Raw genomic sequence first — 21358 nt, 5'->3', positions numbered from 1 at the left:
CACAATCTGCACACATGATAAAACCTTCAAATTGGGGTTGGATCGGCACGCTTCGACTCACCTCTTCGGCCAGTGGCTCAGACATCATGCCGACGCCGTCGGAGAAGATGTATGGCTGAATTTGAAGTACACCCAAATCTCATTGTAAGAAAGTTGCATCTTACACGAAACTAAGTTCGTTATATCCAAAAATTGTAATACATATTGCATACATATGGCAAAACTACTTTTTAATCATTTCATTACTATATTTCATTCTATCCGGCTTCGTTGTATCGAGGTCTGAGTGTACATGTAGCCTAAGGCTCACTGCCCAACCAAGGCCACATTGCTTCACAACGAAGACCAAACTGCTACACTCCATACCCATGGTCCCGAAGCTGACTTATGGATGGTGCCAGGAACTTAAACTGCCGGTCGCCAATGCGCAGCCCATCACGCAGAAAGCGTGCAACAACGGCGTCCAGGAGGGCGTCCCGCAACGAATGCAGGCTCAGCATGTAAGATAGCTTGTCCAGGTTGTCGTCCCTGAACGATGCTCGAATGGCAAACTCCGCGTTGAACTGGCGCAGAATTCTGTTCTCAAAAATGAACCTGCAGCAGTATCACAATTGAGTTATTATAGAGAAAGCATGTGTGCAAACAGGAACAAGCGTTTTCAACATATAAGAATGCACGAAATAACAGGAGAAGTTCGCTCATAGAGAGCACATTTGAATAGACACTTTCTTTTTATGATGAGAACAGGTAGCATAAATAATGGCACCTGCCGCGGTTTTCTAGATGCTACGATGCTTGACCTATGACCCCAGGTCGCAAGATCGAATCAGAACCACAATGGCTGTGTTTAGGTAGAGGTCAAATGCTCGAGTGGCGTGTGTTTAGAGTTAGGGGCAAATCGAAGAAACCCTGGAAGGTCAAAATTACTGAAACTCTGCAATGTGGCATCCCTCGTAATAACATATCCATATGATTGTGAGAGACGCCGTAGTGGAAGGCTCCGGAAATTTCAACCACCTGGGGCTCTTTACGTGCACCCAAATCTGAGCACATGGGCCTACAGCATTTTCACCTCCACCGAAAATGCAGCCGCCGCAGCCAGCATTCGATCCTGTGATCTGCTGATCAGTAGCCGAGTATATACCTTAGGCACTAGACCACCGCGGCGGGGTCATGGTGTAGATACTATCGCTCGCTCGTGCACATCGCAAACACACGAGGCAATATTTATCTCCTGTGTTCGCACTGTCGCGCATGCGCACTCTTCAATCACGCTGCAAGCACCGACACGGTTTTGGGACGTTAAACCCGACATGTCAATCAGGCAAGCACCGAGACGTCTAGTTATTGCCCTGCGAGCGTGCTTGATCAAAGTGTTTGTGACGGAACTTACGGCAGTGTAAGGTTAGGCATGTTATTCGGTGTTCCATTTTAGCACGCCGCACAACACAAGCAAAACACGATGAAATACGTGCGTTATCTTCGTTCTATTTCAATTTGTTGTTGGGATGCGTGGTATGCTACATGCTGAGATGAACTTATTAGGTTCTCAAGTTCAGTAGTCATTCATGACGTTGCTGTAACTCAAAAACGCCTCTAAATTTGATTGTGCTTATCCGACCTGCCACGCTTACACTTGTGGGTAGTCAGCGACAGTTCCCTTGATTAGATAACAAACGAGAAACTCCGTATTTCTTGCGCCTTTTCTCAGAATACTAATGTAATTAATTCACCTCATTTTGGAGATAAAACACAATCTGAGATTAGTCGACTGCTGAATGAAGTGGCCTGATGAAATTCAAAGTTTGACGCTATCGAACGGGAAAAGGCACGTGTTCTCGCTAGATAAAAAGAACTGTCACGGCGTCTTTATCTTGAGTCGCTCGCGACAGCAACCACTCTGCGCACTCTCAACAGGAACGGCGGTAATGTGCCGTCAGTGCATGAGCGCTGCCTGCGTGATATATTCAAGCGTACATAAGGCGATTCGCTTGACACGTGTTTTCATTTCGCTTGCGAACAAGGCTCCGTGTGGAAGCCGAAACGCCCTTTTCTGCGTTTTTTTAATCACTTTTCATTTTGGTCAATGCAGTGCCTACGTTTTTTTTTTTCCTTCAACCAATTAAGCGGCCTAGATCGGTAGCACAGTGAGCCTGTTACACAAGCACGAGTTGCTATAAAAGTTTACTTGAAACTGCAGCTCATCAAGTGCGTGCACCAGAATGAACGAATAAACTTTATGTGACGTCCGGAAGTATCTTTCGGGCTAAGCGGAGGGGGGGGGGAGGGGAATAACGCCTGTCCCACCCCACCCATCGTCATTGATAATGATGCCTAAGGTGACGGCTCCAAGTTCTTCGACCTAGGCGAATGAATCATATTGATAATATTGACTATCGTGAAGGGGTTCTGACGTTGAAGAAGGCAGCAGTCAACGAATTGAAGACAAGAATCTTTATATCTGGCCGCACTTGTGGCCAGGAAGATGGAAACAGAAGCTACTAGCAATACACGCTATGTATTGATAGCGGCGAATGGAGTGTCAGCCGTCGATAATTTCACAAGGGGCCACGCGCTTCAGATTTTATGCATGCGACATCGAAAATTCCAGTGTTATCGCTGGCGGCCGCTTAAGTTCCAGGACTGACTTTGACGTTCGCGTTATCTACGCCAGCATAGGAAGGTTTTAAGATTACCTAGAGAGCACCCAGTCATTCGAGCATGCCTTGCGCGAGGCAGTAGTTACAATTTAATGGAGTGGTAAAATGAAATTGAAATAAGCGAGCACGTATGGGGATGTGATGCGCTCAAACTCACCGCCGTGTTCTCAGTGACATCGAGGTTGAGGGTAGTAACATCTTTAGCAAATAGTCTGCTGAGATAGCCGTGAGCAACACCCGAAAGCTACATCTTCTTTAAGATAAATAGCAGAGATTGCACGAGGTCAGGCTCCACGTGGGCGAAGTACGGAGAAAAGCAACAGCGGTATCACGTATCACCAATCAGTTGTGTGGTCGGGAACAGAGAATGATCAGGACGGATGCTTGGGCGCTTTGGTTCACCCTCACGAAAGATAAAGATTGACGCGCAGATAAGCGCTCTATCCATGGTTTTTTTTTTTTGTGTGTGTGTGTTCTGCGTTTTAGTGCTCTTATCTTTCCGTGGCGGCATAAAAACCGTGCCTTCAAGAGCGCACCACAGTACAACCGTACGTGCTCGACTCGGACGCTGCGAACGCCAGCCTCATCGTGCCTTCTTTACCTAAGTGCTCAGCGATGGTCGACTACGTGAAGCTCGAGACGAAGACGGAGGCAGTGCCGGGATCCGCGTCACTGCTGTGGTCCGTCGGCTCTGACGATTACAGCAGCGGGGAAGACAGTGAACAACAACACACGATGACGTATCAGCAAGCGCAGCAACAGCTGCCAAGATGCGAAGAGTTGTGCTCGCTCATGAGGACCGTGACACTCGGTGCGGACAACGCACACCAGCGCAACAGCCGACAGGACCGCCATCCGCAGTCACTGCTTCAACCGGCCGCTGGGCCTCCGATGCCGCCCTTCGACATGCGCGACCGGGAGAGCATGGAGCCCAAAGAAAAGAGGTTGGGAAGGGGAATAGTGAAAGTGAAGTGCCGGCGGCGACAGTTGGACTATATCAAGTCGCTCTGGAAGACAGTGGGCTTGTGTGACATTGTGGACATTCGGCTTCGACGTGCGCTGAACCGTCTACGTGACGACCCGCACCGGCTCGATTGTTGTGCAGTGTGCATGTCAAAAATGACGCTATAGGTTGCCACATTTGATGCTTCCAGAAACTCTGCAATCAATCCTGCCGACTTTCTTTGCAAATGTTATACGCCTAGATGATGTGCGTGCACGTAAACATGCATTGTTCTTGTATATCTCAAACGCCGTAAAATCACCATAACAGCGTTGACTCCCGGCCGACTTGCATGCATTTTGCCAGAAGCGAGAATGAATCATGTGCCGACAATACTGTCGAATAAAACAATATCATTTTGTTTTATTATCATTTTGTTTTCTTTCTTTCATCACAGTCGGATGAAAGAAAGTATTATTCCTGGTCCTTACCGTAAGACTACTGCATCTGCCTTTAGAGCAGGCATGTGACTCATTGAGCAAACTTGTCATTCTGTTGGCGACCGCATGTGCACGCGAGTTCGGGGCTGTATGATATGTGGGTGGATGTGATATTACTGAGTGCCGAGACTTTGCGTACATGCCACAAACATAACACGACTTTTCTTTTCATTCGTATGCTTATAGCTCGGTTGCGAAGGAAGACATGGCTGACTCACACTTGACGTCAGCAAAGAACGCGTGCAATGTCTTCGCTTAAGACAGCAAAACGTTCTTCTTATTTCCCTGTCTAGCGGTAGCACGCTATGTGAATCGCTCGCCGCCCGAATGAGGGGAGCTGCTACAGCGGTGGTCCTGCTTACGGCCACTTTAGCAGATATTGTCGCGTGCTCGTGACGTTGAAAATGCAGCAGTTGGCGGGCTTAAGACACAACTTTTATTTCATTTGGGCGGACCTGTACCTGTAAAAGGCAGTCAGGCTACAAGCGATACACATTGTGTATGGAGGGTAACGAACAGAGCACCGGTACTCGACAAACTGATCATCTTTAGGACGCACCTTTAGAATAGCTTTATATGTTGCTCTATGATGTGCCATCTTCTATATATCACGCATAGAACTTTCAAGGCTTATCACTCGTGGTCGCGCAATCTCTGGAATAAGCTCAACTGTTCACGCCCTGCGCACTATCTTAACAAAGCAATGTGTACTACAATCGCGAAGCTTCACGACCCCTAAGGCGTGGTCTGCTTGGAGCATTGCAAACAGCCTTTGCGGGCGTAGGTAAATAGAATACAGCAAAATGTAACAAGAAACGCGTGCGGCGATGTTTCTACGCATAAAACATAGGACTGTATGGCGCTATACTTTACCGTGGCTGCTACTGTTACATTAGAAATTATTCCGTAACAAAAGTTACTATTTTAGCATGAGGGTAGCTTTGTATACGGCGGCGTAGTATATAGGTGGTTGAAATTTAGGGCATTCCTATGATTTATAAATCCTACAGATGGCCCTTAAGCTCATTTAGAGTCCATCATATACCAATGATGATATTGACACAAGGCGCACGGGATCAGCCAGTCAGCCAACAAACTTTATTCGGGTCCTTAGAAACTACAAGAACGTAGTTACGGGCCACACCTATATGTTGGGGCCGGAAGACCATGGCCCACAGCCCTTTCGCCGGCCATTTAGACAGCACTTAGTTGTTCACGAAAATCGCCGCTTTTGAGGGCTTCCTCCAAGTCCTCTTTTTTTATTAAAAGAGGCGTATTCTAACGCCGAACATAGGCAGAGCAAGTGCACGAGCGAGCAATACTCTTCATGGCACTCAGGGCAGTGTGATAATAATAATAATAATAATAATAATAACAATGACTAACGTCCCGAATTATTATATGATTATGAGAGACACATAGTAGAGGGCTCCAGAAATTTAGACCACCCGGGCTTTTTTAACGTGCCCCCAAACCCAAGCACATTGGCTTCGAGAATTTTCACCTCCATCGGAAACGTGGCCGCCGCGGCCGGGATTCGATTGCGCGACCTGCGGGTCAACAGCCGAGTGCCTTAGTCACTAGAGCTCCGTGGCGGGCTCAGGGCGAGTGGGTCCGGAGCAAAGCGACTAAAACTATGTGAACAAAAAAAAAATCATCTTGTCCATGACCTCAAGCCGTGTGCGTAGCATGCAAGTGTTCTACAACATAGCCACGCGTCTATTCTTTTTTTTTTGCTGTAGTGTTAATTATTACAAATGCGCGTAATGTACATTATAGTGAACAAAATACTGAAGTGCGCTTTTTAAATCGTCTACTTGGAAACACATTGAAAATAACTTCTGCCTGAAAATGTAGTGTAAAGCCCCGCCGTTATAGTCTAGAGGCTATAGGGTACTCGGCTTCTGACCCGCAGGTCGCGGGATCGAATCCCGGCGGATGCATTTCCGATGAAGGCGGAAATGTTGTAGGCCCGTGTACTCAGATTTGGGTGCACGTTAAAGAACCCCATGTGGTCGAAATTTCCGCAGCCCTCAACCATAGCGTCTCTCATAAACATATGCTGGTTTTGGGACGTTAAAGCCCACATATCAATCAAAATGCAGTGTAAATAAGTTTCATACTTTACAAACACAATGATCCTGTATACAGAATTCACGGTACATGTAATATTAGAGCAATGTTGCGTGCTACACGCAAATATTGCCATTGCGCATCAAAACACGTGATAACCATGACGTCTTCGCCTTTTGAAGCCGGCTACCCCATTGCAATATGCACACACGTTGCTGTGCGTATTCCCGTAAGCAAGTTCGAAATGACCTCACGCGCATAATTGCTCGTGATTTAAACTATGCTACCCATTACACAGAATGCAGGCAGATGCGAAAGGTTCGCTCACACAGACCACTTTAAACTATATGAATTATATTGTATATTGTTGTGTTCCAAACACCCCTGTGTCACGAGCGAGCCTCTGAACCCGCGAAGGACCGGATGCTGAAACTGCTTCCAGATGTTGACTCCTCCCCTTCCCCCGCTCGGTGAAAACAAGCCACCGTCGTTTCCCCCGGCAGTTCGGCGCCGCCTCCATCCGAATAGGAATAAACTTGTTTTTAACCATTCGAGGCTGTCTGAGCTTTTTGGACTACCGCGACCAACGCGTACGTCTGTGGGCCGACGACAACACCGGACATAACAGTGGCGACGAGGATGGGATTTGGACCAACGCTACGCAACGATATTGACAAGCTACAAGCTATGGCTACGCACGGGCTCCCAAATCGGCTACCCGAATTCAACGGCTCATCATGGTCATCGTGGTTTGGACGCCTGCAATTTTACTTCGAGGCTAACAACATCACTGATGCAGCAATGAAGAGGGCCAACCTGCTAACGCTGTGTGGGGAGCAGACATACGACACAGTCTGTGCCCTGATTCAGCCACGCACTCCAGCAGCCGTTGACTACGACGACATCGTAGCAGCGCTACAAGAGCACTATGACCCAAGGCCATCGGAGGTCTACTGTCGAGCCCGCTTCCAACGGCGAGACCAACTGGAAGGCGAAAAAGTGGCCGAATACGTAGCGGCTCTCAAAAAGCTCGCTGCTGACTGCAATTTCGGGACGTTGACAGCGACAGCTGCAGCTACTGCGCAGGAGGGAGGATCGACTGCCACACCTGCTAACACCACTATGCTCCCCTTGGACGTTATGTTGCGTGAACGTTTTGTGTGCGGACTGCGTGACGCAGGCCTACAACAACGCCTGTTCGCGGAGACGGGTCTCACCTTCTCCAAAGCCTACGACATCGCCCAACGAGCGGAGAGCGCCGGTCACCAGCAGAGGGATATTCGACGAAACGTCGAGCCGGTGCATCACACCAGTCAGCAGTCAGGTCATTCCACGTCTAAGGCGAAATCAAGCAGAAAGACACAGCGCTGTTGGCGATGCGACGACATGCACGATCCTCAGGTATGTCGATACAAGACAGCGACCTGCAATTTTTGCCAAAAACTGGGACACATTGAAAGGGCATGCATCTCGAAGCGCAAACAGCTCGGAGCGAAGACTTCAGTGCAACGGAACAACAATGTCGACGCACAGGAGGGCCAGACGCAAGATACAAGCCGAACAGCACTAACGTCATCGGCACTATATGACTTAAATGCCGTTGTGAACCTCGGAACGAGACCGAAGATTACAACTGAAATTATGGTACACCAGCGCCCTATCAGGTTTGAGGTGGATTCCGAAGCAGCATGTACGCTCATCAGCGAGGACACTTTTCGCGCTACTTAGCGTGAGAACGCGCCAGATCTCCAGCAAGACGACACGCAGCTGAGAACGTGGTCCGGACATTCCCTTCCACTGCTGGGCTGTGCCAACGTAGACGTGTACTACAATGGGCAGACCCATTAGCTCCGCTTGCTAGTCGTCCACGGTTCTGGATCAAGCCTTTTAGGACGAAATTGGTTCACCCCCCTTGGAGTGGTCATTGGCGGAGTTCACCACACACTCAGTTATCCGTCAGTTGAGCAGCTTCAAGATAAGTACAAAGCGGTTTTCTCCGAAGAAATACCAGGGAACAACGGACCTCCAGTCACACTGGAGCTGCGGGAGGATGCGACGCCGAAATTTTTGAAAGCTAGTACGGTGCCTTTCGCCCTACGAACGGCAGTCGAGAATGAGCTTGACCGACTGCAGGAACAAGGGATCATCGAACCGACGCAACATTCGGAATGGGCGACACCACTCGTTGTCGTCCGAAAAAAGAACGGTACCCTACGCCTCTGCGGAGACTACCGGAGCAGTGTCAACTTGGCGACAAAAGCATCCTACCCACTGCCGACACCGGAAGAGGTTTTTAGCACGCTTCGTGGTGGAAAAATCTTCAGCACCTTGGACATGACACAAGCCTACCAGCAGCTGAAGGTGAGGGAATCAACGTCTGAACTGCTCACAATAAACACTATTAAGGGTCTTTACAAAGTTAAAAGGCTACCATTCGGAATATCTGCAGCGCCAGCAATCTTCCAGAAATATATGGAGTCTACACTTAGCGGGATCCCAGGTGTTTGCGTCTACTTGGACGATGTTATTGTCGGTGGCGCCTCCAATGAAGAGCACACAGAACGCTTGGAGCTCATTTTGGAAAGGCTAGCAAATACTAATTTGCGCATCAGTAAAGAAAAATGTGTTTTCGCGGTGCCTGAAGTGAAGTTTCTTGGACATCAAATTGACGCGCAGGGTATCCATCCCACTGAAGACAAAGTGCGTGCAATCACCGAAGCACGAGCGCCTACTAACAAGGTAGAACTGCAGTCGTTTTTGGGGCTATTGACGTTCTACGACCGGTTCTTAGAACATCGAGCTACAGTGGCCAACGATCTATATCAGCTCCTGCAGAAAGAAGTCCTTTGGACTTGGTCGCCACGCCACCAAGAGTCATCCCAGGCAGCACGCCGCCGTTGGACCAATCTTGGACCAACATCGGCTAACATCGGCACCGACGTCGGGCCGACGTCGGAAGTGCAACTTCTTCCAATGTCGGGCCGACGTTCAAGCCAATGATGGGCCGACGTTTTGCCGATGTTTTAGCCAGTATGCAACCAACATTGGGCCTACGAAGGCCCATCATATTGCCGACAAAGCTGCCAATGTTCGGCCAACATTGGGCCATATTTCAGCCAATCACATGCCATTTTTACGCCGATGTTTGCTGCACGACGAATATTGGCTACGGATGTACGACCGACATTGGACCAATCCAGGGCCACATTGCAGCCAATCAAATGCCGTTATTACACCGATGTTTCCTGCACGACGAATATTGGCTACTGATTGGCTTGCCATTATGTAACCATTATTAGTAGGGAATTTTTCTTACTGGAAGATTTAAACAATATGCCTCGATGACCCGCTCTTGTAGCTTTGCAGCCCTGTATACTTGGGGCAACAGAAAATTGAATGCTGAGAACTGAAAGCAGTTACTCGATCTATTTCATCTTTTATACCTCATTCCCTTTGCTAACACTAGAAGTGTAGTTTATTTTTTTACCAATTTATCTTTTGCAATAGCGAGTGCTTTATTTGGTACTGGTATTTGGTACAGCAGATCGAAAAAAGCCGTTAGGAAGTAAATGTTGAAAGCGTATGTCCCCCACTTGCAATCCCCACATATGTCCCCCATATGGTAATCGAGAATATTCATAGTTTAGAGCTTTTTTTTTGTAACTAAAACATGGTGATGGTGCTTCCGAATCAGCATAAGCTAGCCGAACAGTGCACCACCGACAGTCTGCAGACTATTTATTCTTTGTTTTTTTTTATTTATTTGGTACAACAAAAAATGTATACATTGAAAAATATATATACACAACTAAAAAAGGCCCGCTCTACTGCAGGTCAGGTTGCGTTGGGGGCACAGTGACAGTGGTGCTGTCAAGGCCCTGGCTGCTGTGGCTGGGCAGGAAGCCAGCTGCCGCGAGCAGCCGATAATCTGCACTCTGAAAGTGGGGATCATCGGGCTGCTCCACAACAAATGCTTCTCTGAAGCGCCGCTTACTGCCCCCACAGCGATCACCAGACCCTGGCAGCCACCTCTTAATAAAGTTGAGGGCCTCCGCCTGGTCGCACCCTGCTTTTTGGCAGATGACATCTGCATACAAGAACAGAAATACCATAGTACACATGAAGCACTGCAGTACAGAGAATACACAAGGGTACACACACATAAAACAATGAACAAGTCTAACCTGTCACTAATCTACAGAGCCTCAGGTTCACAAAGGCCCTTTTCCCTTTTCTGCCATGAAGGCTGTACAGCACTTGCACATCATGTGCCAATACAGCCTTCATGGCATTCACACCAATTTCTCGGAGGCCACGTCCCCCAATCTGCAGGAGGTGCTTGCGCTGTAAAAAAATGCAAGCATAGATGGGGTAAATGCAACAACACATCGAAATGTTTTCATGATAAAAATCTGCAAGAAGAGGACACTAAAAACAACAACTTGAATTTTTGGGCATCACAACATTTCATTGTTTTTTTACGCTAACTTCAACTCACTTGACCTAAAATGGTTTCCACATCAGCCCTCTCACACTCAGTGTGAGAACCTTTCAGAGTCCTTCTCTGAATGCAGTTTCGCTGTTATGAAATCAAATACAACACTGTTATAACCCTTAATAAATATTGATTCTAGCTATGAAATAGTATAATTACTTTGTACAGTGCTCAAATTCCAATACACGTTTCTTCGAGGTTACAATGTCTTTGCCTGAATGTTGACCAGGAGTAGCTTCTACAGGTGAAAAACGATAAAATATGTGGAATTCAAAAAGAAGCTTGGACATGTTTTTAATCAATGCATTGTAAGCAGAGCACAACAAGATAAATGAACATGATCAAGGCGTACTAAGAGGCAACCTTAGAGAGACCAAATCTTGGTCATAGATGAAACTGATAGAAAAATAAAGTTCGCACTAGATGGTCGCACCATTTGCTGTTTATATTTTTCCGTGATAGCCAACAAAGAGGCATGTCACTATAGAAATCTCATCACAATAAACAAAGGTGCATTTTTCTTCACACTGCGAAATTGGGTGCATGTTAGATTTTTAAAAAAGTAAGAAATCGGCTAACACAAGGCAGGGTGAACTGTAGCTCGAAGTAGAGAGAGCCGCAGCGGACACAAAATAGGCTGATACATGAACAAAATTACTGAATGTCTGTTTTAAGCAGGCTATTGCTAGTCACTGCCCATCAAAAACACGATGCCGCCTACATCGTCTGCTAGCTTAGGACAGTTCACTCGGACTTCACAGACTATAGTAAATACAGTCGAATCTCATTAATTCCAACACACTTAATTCGAACTGACGCTGTGGTCCTATCAAAGCTATACCGCGCTCCGAAAATGCTCTCAGCACCCCGCCCAATCCTGCGGTGGCACTTCAGACACCTCATCGCTGTGCTTGAAGAAGAAAATGAAGAAAAGGAAAGAAAAGACTGCGGTGGAATGTTTGCCAAATGCCAATCTGCGACATTCCTGTGCCCCGCTTCGGCTTTTTCCGTCCCTGCCATGTAGAGACCCTTCTCCTCTTAACACTGCGCATGAAGAGAAAGAGGGGAAAAAAAGCTGTCGCAGAGAGTAGGCTCTCTCATGCCGATCTGCAACGCGCCGGTGTCACGCTTCCCTGTTTTTCGTTCCTGCTATGTAGAGACTCTTCTCCTTTCAACACCGCGCATGAAGAGAAAAAAAAAAAAAAAAAGCTGCCGCGGAGTGTTTCTCTCTCGAATGCCGATCTGCTTTTCTCCAGGTGGAGACGCTCCTCCATTCTCATCATGTGCTGGCCACGCTCCGGCTGCAGCGCAGATGGTAACAGTGGAAACACAGTTGTCTTCGAAGAGTGTCAGCACTGGACATTGCCGCGCGCAACTTCTTTTGCCAGGAGAATACTGAAGCCGAAGTACAAATGCTTTGCAAACTGCACGCAAAACTTGTTGACTCGTTGCAAGGCCAACGTGTACAGACATGTATTGACTACTTTAATTAATGACGGATGTCCTGTAATTTGTGAATAAAACTTCTCCATGCACACACATCACTGCATGGTGAGCCCTCCGCTCGTTTACCGTATTTACTCTATTCTACCGCGCCCTCGATTGTAACGCGCGCCCGGTTTCCACGACAAAAAAAAAAAAAAAAAAAAAACTAAGACATCGGTTGCAACGCGCACCCTTTTTTCTCGTTGGCCCACTTGATCACACCACTCGCGAAAACGACTCTTTTTGAGAGCATCTTCCGTTTAAATATGAAGTACGGGGGAAGCTTATGCCTATCTGACGTGCAACAGAGCATTGCTGTCGCTCTAGTTTTACCGTGGCCCGATGTCAGTACACAAACTTGCTTCGCCCCCTTCTCTTAGACGGTTGTGGTGCCAGGCATGTAGAAGTAAAGAGGCGTGTGATCGGCATTCCCGATTTGCCCAAGCAGGTAGCCGTTGTTGTGCCGCAAGTTTAGGAGGAACCTCTGAAGACTCTGAAGCTTTTCTTCGTACTCCTCCGGCAACTTCCGGCATATGCCCGTTCGCCTTCGGAGGGAAAAGCCTTTTCTCTTCATAAAGTTCGTTAGCCAGCACCTGCTCGCTTTAAAATGGCTCTGCATTAGCCCTTTTTCTAAGGCTAACTGCATAGCCTGCACTTCGAGCAGTTCTGTCGTCACGGGCCGCTGTGCCGCTCACTGCTTAATCACATACTCGCCGAGCAGCTCTTCAATTTGTGGAAACCGACCCTGCTGTGGTCCACTGAAGCCTTTGCGTGAATCTTTGCTGTCGACAATATTCTGCTTTTGTTTCCGCCAGTCCCGCATGCACGTTTCGGAAACTCCGAATGACCGCGATGCGGCCCGATTTCTGTCCGTTTCGGCACACGCGACGACTTTTCTTTCAGAAGCAGCATTGTGGTGCACTCGTCGAGTTTTTGAGTCGGCCCTACCATGCCGTCGATGCTAATGTACTACAAGATGACGAACTCCTCAGCACACGTATGAAGTGCCGCGCATGGGAAACACATAGGCAGAAATGACCGACGCGCCATGCCGACGCACATAGGGGGCGGCCATTTTGTAAGTGGCGATGGCAATAGAATGACCATATTCTTTTTTTTTTTTTCGTACTCGATTCTAACGCACATGCGATTTATGAACTCTCTTAACCGGAAAAAAGGTGCGTGTTAGATTCAAGTAATTACGGTAACTTTCATTAATTTGAACAAATTTTCTGGCCTCTTTGAGTACAAATTATTCATATTCGACTGTAGTACAGTGGCTCATGAGATAACCTGACTAGTTTGTTTCCCGAAACACAGTATCTTAAAGCAGTACTAAATTTCTGCATGTTACATAGGCATATTAAAAATCAAGAAATATACACCAAAGCCGCAGCCACAGCTTTACTCTGCACAGCTGCCTCTGCTGCCTCCACTTCTCCAATTGTACCAGCAGGCAGCCGGGGAAGGTCAAAGGGGCGCTGTGCTGGCTGGGCGTGCTGAGGCACGGACAAGAGCCGTACCTTGTGCTTCAGCTGTCGCACCTCCTGCAGAACCTCTCTTTGTTGCTGCCGGATGCCAAGTTGGATCCGCAGGATCCGTAGCAATAGAGCTGAAACATACAAGAGTACATACCATATTTACTCGCACAATTTGCATCCTCACATAATTTGCTCACCACTATAATTAGCCAGCCTGCTTTACTACAAGAAACTTTTTGCTCGCATACTTTGCCCTCCCCAACCAGCCCGAGCCACCTTGCCAGCACACACACAGACACATTTGACTTCATGATGCTCTGGTCAGGCACATCTCTTGTCAAGCAGGCGAGTGCAGTCTTACACAATGGACTGATTGCAAGGTCCCTTCTTCCATGAACTTTTATGCTTTCCCTAGAATATCGAACTTGAAAACTGAAACCTGTTTATGTGTAGTCCGAAATGCCTAAAGGTTTGCCTCCTATCTTCCCACCTCTTCCACGGCAAGAATGTATTCCCGAGACACAGCACAGATGTTGAACGCGTGCAAGGACCTGTCACATCAACTAGATGAGGCAGGTTTTCGCACTCATTTTTTTTTTTTTTTCGGTTTCGCCATTTGGCCATTGCGTTTTTACCATTCCTTGTGATAGGCTACAATAATTATATACGAGGCAGATTGCTGTTATAAAGCTTACCGAAGAAAACTGAAACCGTGCTACCGCTAAGCACATCAGCGTGGAGTTCTTCGACATGCAATATTCAGTATGGGAGCCAGCAGAAGAGTGCGTTGAATAAGACTTAGCATAGAAGCTTGGGTGTGTTGGTTAGATATCGGAGGGAACACAACGCAATAGAAGACTGTGACAAGGAATGGACACACACACAAATGAAGGGCGACACACACAGCACTGTGTTGGCATCGCGCTTCCTTGTCTGCATCTTACTTTACGTTGGGTTCCGGACAATTATTGGAGAGTACTTATGTTCTCTGGTATAACCCTGTCGTGGGAACTGGTTTTTGTGAGCACTGTTCGGAAGAACTTCAAGAAAATGGGGGCATTTGAACAGGCTTAGCAAACAAATGACAATCCGCTTTGAAACAGCTGTGACAGCGCCTGCAACATATATTCCCAGTTGAGCTTTTAGGCCAGCGATTCCTACTAGCTTCGCACATGACCGGATTGACAAAAAAAGTACACATAATATGCGAGTATATACCGCATTTGACTCTGTAGCTTTGATGAACCAGGCAGATACACAAATTTATCCAAAACTCCATTGATTCTGTTGCAAAATTATTCAACAAACAAATTGCGATGTTATCCATGTTACTATACGATTGTGGCACTTTACCATTGCAGCTTTCCAGGAGGCACACATAGTGCAGCGTTAGTTCACCACTCGCAGTTAATTGTATGCAGTAGGTTGCTCACAGCAACTGACTGCATGCAATGGTGAACATCTTGCATGCTTGCACCGCTGTTTCAGCATGCTGGCTGCTTCCCATACGGCTATCAATTGATGTTCACAAAATTGGGAAGATGAAGAACGACAACACAGTGCCCTCTGGCCACCCTATACTCCAAACCTCCAGCCAACAAACAAACAAAAGAAACAGAAGTATGCAAATGAATATTATTCCTAATGCAGCTGGAATGGAGTGTAGTTTTCACCAATTCTGTGTGTTAAGTCAATATGGAGTGAGTTAACTCCATAAAGTAGCTTTTCTCATAACAGTGTTCACTCTATTGTAACACAAGGAGTGACTTCATAGCATCTAGAAAGAAAAATAGAATCTTCAGTATTTGATAGAAATGTGAGGCTCTACCTTAAAATAACAATATTCTGGAAAAAGAACTCATTACATTCGAAAAAAAAAAGGTAGCACAGTTGATCCCCTTTTTAAGAGACACTGATGTAACAGACAAACGGGGATAAGAGGCACCAGTGTGCAGGCTGACATTTGGCCCATCATGCATCAGGCACTCCGTAGATGCGCCTGTGCAGCCGGGAGCCCTGCAGTCAAGCATGCTGAGCAAGACTGTTGACCACTGTACAATGACACATTGCCACAAAATTTCAAAACTTCATTTCACAGACTTCTGCAAAAGCTTCTTACACTCTTGCATAATTTTTGCACAAGCTTTTCTCGTTCTTGCGTGATTTTCGTCAGAACATATAAGTGTTGGAAGTTGTATGTCCCCAAAAACTTGCACAATACAAATAGCATACATTAAAGTCTATCACTTTATACGTGCATAGTGTAACAATGAAAGGAAACTCACGCATGGTTTGCTCCGAGCCTTCCCCGTGCGGTGCCTCCTTGAGCCTTGGAGAGCACTGTACAGCTAGAGCAAAGTAGCATCAATCCAGTGTTAATGGCAGGTTAACAAGACAACAAAACTAACCCCCATATTCATAAACGCTACCCGATTGGACTTTCACCCTTCACTTGACAGAGTTGAGCACTGTGCCGCTGCTCGTTTGAAAGCGACGCTGCACTACTCAAGAATCACAGCAGATTATTGCTGACATGCAGCAATTTTCTCTGCTTAGAGACGGCGCTCCCATCAGCCATCTCAAGTGAAGGTGAAGCGTTGAGTGGAGGGGCGTTCTAGAATACGGGGGTAAGATTGGTTGCAAGAACACTACAATAGACACACTTAATTTTTACACTTCATCTATATTGTACAGCTACACACATTCTGCATCCTTATAATGCAACATATACATACAGGCTTATAAAGTAAACACTGTAGGCTGCTCAAATAGCACCTACACAAAAAAATTACCCAAAAGTGGCCATGTGCAAAGTACTTTTATTTGAAACTCACAAAACTTTTGCGGTGATGGAGAATAAATAAGACAGGTTACGCTTGGAGGCACATGAGACCTTCGCAGCTTTCATAAAGTACAAAAAACAATATGGTATGTGTGTGTGTATGTACGCATGAAGCTTCAGCCTTTACATACGGTTTCTTGAAAGAATCGACTATGAATTTTATGGCACCTGTGTCCTTCACCGCAATTGAAAGCCTGCTGATCAGTGTGTGCAATTGTGGAATAGTTACATAGAAAATGGCGTGAAACACCTAAAATCAAATTTTTCTAGCTAGGAAATATGCAGCTGTGTATACACAACACATGCTGCAAACAGTGGGAGGTGACCACAAGAATGATTTGAGTGTAAGCGGCAGTATTCCGCATTCATGCACCTCGCGATTTTCAACTGTTGCCCAAAAGCAGCACCACTTCAGCGTGCTACTTTTTTTTTTTTTACATCATAAACAGCACGGAATACAGCGAGGATGAAAACAACATATGCAATTAAATTTTGAGCACTATTTATGGTGCGCATGATTGATTGATTGATATGTGGGGTTTAACGTCCCAAAACCACTATATGATTATGATAGACGCCGTAGTGGAGGGCTCCGGAAATTTAGACCACCAGGGGTTCTTTAACGTGCACCTAAATCTGAGCACACGGGCCTACAACATTCCCGCCTCCATCGGATATGCAGCCGCCGCAGCCGGGATTCGAACCCGCGCCCTGCGGGTCAGCAGCCGAGTACCTTAGCCACTAGACCACCGCGGCGGGGATGGTGCGCATGAAAAAAAAAAAAGGCCTTTGTACAACGACGAATTCATAATTTGCCTTCACGGACCTTCTGTTAGGCTGCACCACATACAGATTTTTAGTGGCTTTCAAAAGAGATTTGAAAAAAAAAATAATAACCGTGTTTACTCTTGTCATGAGCGCACTCACTAAGTCACCCTCATTTCAGTCGCCAAAATTTTGAATTTTTTTTTTCTTCCACATATTAAACACACACCTTACGTTCATCCGCTGAAGTCCCACGGGCTCCCCCCCCCCCCCTGCCGCCTTCGCTCGCTGCCACGTGCCATTTTATTTTTGTTTCTATTTGTTCACGGAACGTCCCCTGTCTTTTTTAATTATCTCTTGTAACATATGTGGCATTATCTTGTTCCCGAGGTGCCACAGGTGCTCTGCTATGTAGATGCACCATTAAACTAGTATTTTTGATCAACTGTGCATTTCTGATGTTTACCTTGCAAGTACGTAAAACTGGCATGCTGCTTGATCTACGATACACATGTGGCTTGTCTCACTTTGAAGGAAAAGTTAGCATACAATGGTGTAAATGCTTAGAATTTGAAATATTGAGGCAGCAGCACACCGGAGATGATCATATGGTAAAGAAACAAGTGCTGCCTTATTACTGGCAAGTTGTCACTTATATGTACAAATAAATTTTGCGAGCTAAAAAAAGTACAAAAGCACAGCGAGGCTATGATGTGGTTCAACCTGTGGATTCGCTTCATTTATCACGCTATATGATGAAGCTTCCTTTGGTAAAACTGCTCAGATAAGAAAAAAACTTTGCTGTCCAATACAGCAACTATACAAAGTGTGCACGTGCATCTCGCAGCACCTTTTCGTCACTTCCAAAATGCGCCACCAACATGCCCGGGCACCAACCGAATCTATCGCCTACAACTGCCATGTTGTCTCCTCGTGCTTGCACCCGTTTAGTTTTGCCTCACGATGCAAGTTTGAGAAATTATGAGCTGCTAGTGAGGCAAGTTGATTTAGTAGTCCACGCAGAGGGAGCAGAGCTTAGGGTGTTTCTTCGCTGAAAGTTATAACCTGAAATTGAGAACGCACATTCCGATTTTCCTAAATGTACCAGCGTATTTGGCTGGTGCAGATTAACAAAAGCTACTTGAAGAAACTTTGCAATATTTGCATCTTCAGGTGCAACTTCATTACGGGTAAGCGCCATAGCCAAGTATTTACCTGCAAACAGATATAGCTTACCAAGATACTGTACACACAAACTTGTCCGCAGTTAAAATCATGATGGCGAGGAAGGCGGTTAAAATCGTGATGGCGATCGTGGAGATTTGGTATTGCATTGAAACAAACTATAAAGAATGGGAAACAATATTAGTTCACTTTGAAGTATAGCCGATCGGTTCAAGTTGGGCGTCAGGATTTTTTTTTATCAGTCAATTAATTCTATACACGGTCTCTATCATGTTCAGTGACTCCACTGTACATTAGCGTACAACAAAAGCAAAATACAAAGTGAAAAGTGTGTTAAAGCATACGCGAAAAATAAAGTAATGACTGGCATTACCGCGGCACACACCACGCAAAGTCGCTATCTGCCTTGTATAATATTTTCCTCGACTATTTCCACAAATTGCAATCAAAGAGGCTCAAGCTCAACATCAGCACTGTTTAAAACACTTGGGGGGGGGGGGGCATTGCTATTTTGGTGGCGTAGGCCGTGACAATATATTCATAATATTATATCTCTTGTAAACTTGCCTAGCTCTGCACGACTAGTTTTCGATGGGAGCAGCTGCGCTTCGCACATCCACTCTTAAAATTGCGGCTCGAGAGATTTTGAGCTTTCACTTGTTTTTGGGCCAGGCAATTTGTAGTGAAAGCAAGATAATAGGCCCTCATAGGTTGTGGCGGGCAGCCGGTGTACGCCGTGGCTGGTATATGTGTCGCACATCTTGATTATCTGGTCTTGTATCGAGTGAACGAGCGAGGCCTTCCTAATCCAATGAGCTCGTTAAAGTAAGACAACAAAAAACCACAATGCTTCCACATCGTTCACAGCAACAGATGACGAGCCCCCAACAAACCGCACTGCAGCACGTAAACTGCCGTAGGTACCCAGGGAGTTACCCGGGCATGGCGGGAGAGGGCGACAACGGCAGAAGTGACATCACAGGAACACTATGTATAAAGGGGACATTTAAAGACTTTTTTCACATTTTTAAACTTCGTGCACTGTTCTGTCACAATTTATTGCTCAGAATAGTTGTATTTTGAAAAGGGCACTAATTCATAAGCCCAATGGTTCAAGGATGGGTGCATTTAGGGGGCCCATTCTACGTTTTACTTATGCCCTTCAAGAACTTGCTTACAGGGCCAAAGTCCTGTTTCAGAAAGAACACGCTAGTGCGTGGCCAGCAGTCCGTCAAGCATTAGTGCTGGTGAGATTTGGAAATGCAGCGCATGAGCATCCTCATCTGCTACTTCTCTGCTCATGCTCTCGGGGCTTACTTGCGAGGCACGGTCCTTCGCACTTTTCATTTTCACACTGTAAATCAACTGATACCAACTCTGCCTTCCATTATTTAATAAACCAATATTTCATGGTCACGAGGACGAGCTTAAAATGTTTGCTACATCAGACCTGAACAGCATTTTGAGCCATCGAAACTTGCTAATTGCAGCGAGCATTATGCGAAAAATATGATGTGCTTTACGGTGACAACTTGCAAAACACTGCAGCAACGATTAAAATCATGCATTTTTTGTGCTCACAGGAAATCCCTGAAGCAGGAGGCACTGGGCTCGATAAATTGCGCAGCTAAAATACGGATGCGCTTTCCAGTGCTGTCATGCGTACAGGCGGAGAAATGGCAGACAAAACTGGGCGCACCCCGATTCTATGCGCATGCGTCCCATTCACAAGCCTCGCTGCCAGTTAGCACCACATGGCTCACTGTCCATGAGCTCGCTTGTTTCCTGTAACAGTGGACCATACGGTACACCTATTTAAAAACGAGGATAGAATGATGTATATAATGCAGCATCTGATGAAGCCATGACGATGTGTTGCTGATGAAATCTGGAACTCTAGTTAGTACCGTTATTGTTAACCAGCCGACCGACTAGCAAAAAGATTTGCGACTGAAATGATGGCATCTATACCTGCCCTTAAAGGGACACTGAACAAAGTTTTTGCCGCCGAGATTTTCAGCCAAAGCAAAAGATTGGGCCATGAAATTCATAGACAATAATAATTTCAAGCAGAAACTACGAAAACATACTGAATTTAATGAGCCTTTTACAAAATGCCGCGTCTAGCTCTTAGACACGGCGTTTTCTAAAAGGTCGCGACATTTATTTTTCAAGTTTTTTTTTGTTATTCAAGACAAATCTACGGTGCATTGTTCACAGAAAACAAAATTGCCTCGGTAAGATTTCTTTGCGAGCAGCTTACTAATTTTAAGGCAGGCGCGTTGATTCGTGAACTGAAGGATGCGAGTGATCGATCTTGCCTGCTAGTGGCTAGGCGACAAAGGCTTTACCTCATGTCCGGTGTAGCTAAGTCACGCAAATGGAGCAGAAAATGTGCATTATCATTTATTTCACCTAAATATCACACGTATGTGACTTATTGCCGGTGACAGGTGATCAGGATGAAGTCGACAAGTTGCAAATCTGAACAAGAATTCACTCGAATGAAAAACCAACCTATACTCACGTGCACGGTGCAGTCGAACACGTCGTCCGTCAATGTTGTCGCTGATGCCCGAAGGAAAAGAGAAGAGGACAAGCGACGGGGTCGTCTCTTTCTATAAAGTCGGCAGAACTGCCAGAACGGCCAACACAAAAGGCATCGGGTTGACATTCCTCCATCTGGGCATCAGTCGCTCCACCCGGGCATGCAGCTGCTACTGGTTCTACTACTATCCTCTTCCCCGTGCCTCTTCCCAACATTGCAGTGTTGCTGCCATACTCGCGAACCTTTTTAAATTAAACCACGCAATCATGTATTATCGTGCGCCATACTAAACTTAAAAACAGTGCGCCAGTACATGAGATCACGAAGCGCGGTCCACGCCATCACAAGAGCAATTAGAGAAATGAAACAAAGAAAACAAAA

The 21358-nt window shown here is 46.2% G+C and overlaps 2 protein-coding genes across 2 annotated transcripts; both read right to left on the bottom strand.

Annotated features, from left to right (window-relative positions):
* Nucleotides 1–222: 222 nt before the first annotated feature.
* On the bottom strand, nucleotides 223–3039 carry LOC142774466 (uncharacterized). The gene is made up of 2 exons (XM_075874807.1): nucleotides 2818–3039; nucleotides 223–594 (listed from the first exon to the last, which is right to left on the bottom strand). The coding sequence occupies exons 1-2, from the start codon at nucleotides 2856–2858 to the stop codon at nucleotides 354–356; spliced, it is 282 nt and encodes a 93-aa protein (XP_075730922.1). The 5' UTR covers nucleotides 2859–3039; the 3' UTR covers nucleotides 223–353.
* A 6874-nt stretch (nucleotides 3040–9913) lies between these two features.
* LOC142774788 (uncharacterized) lies at nucleotides 9914–21034 on the bottom strand. The gene is made up of 5 exons (XM_075875845.1): nucleotides 20957–21034; nucleotides 15923–15985; nucleotides 13542–13768; nucleotides 10361–10520; nucleotides 9914–10263 (listed from the first exon to the last, which is right to left on the bottom strand). Exons 2-5 carry the CDS (start codon nucleotides 15924–15926, stop codon nucleotides 10001–10003), a joined length of 654 nt encoding a protein of 217 aa, XP_075731960.1. The 5' UTR covers nucleotides 15927–15985; nucleotides 20957–21034; the 3' UTR covers nucleotides 9914–10000.
* Between the last annotated feature and the right edge of the window lie 324 nt (nucleotides 21035–21358).

Source organism: Rhipicephalus microplus, chromosome 10 (genome assembly GCF_043290135.1).
Source record: "Rhipicephalus microplus isolate Deutch F79 chromosome 10, USDA_Rmic, whole genome shotgun sequence".
NCBI classification, from domain to species: Eukaryota; Metazoa; Arthropoda; class Arachnida; order Ixodida; family Ixodidae; genus Rhipicephalus; species Rhipicephalus microplus.
The sequence above is the reverse complement of the archived record's forward strand: the minus strand, read 5'-3'. Positions and strand labels throughout refer to the sequence as shown.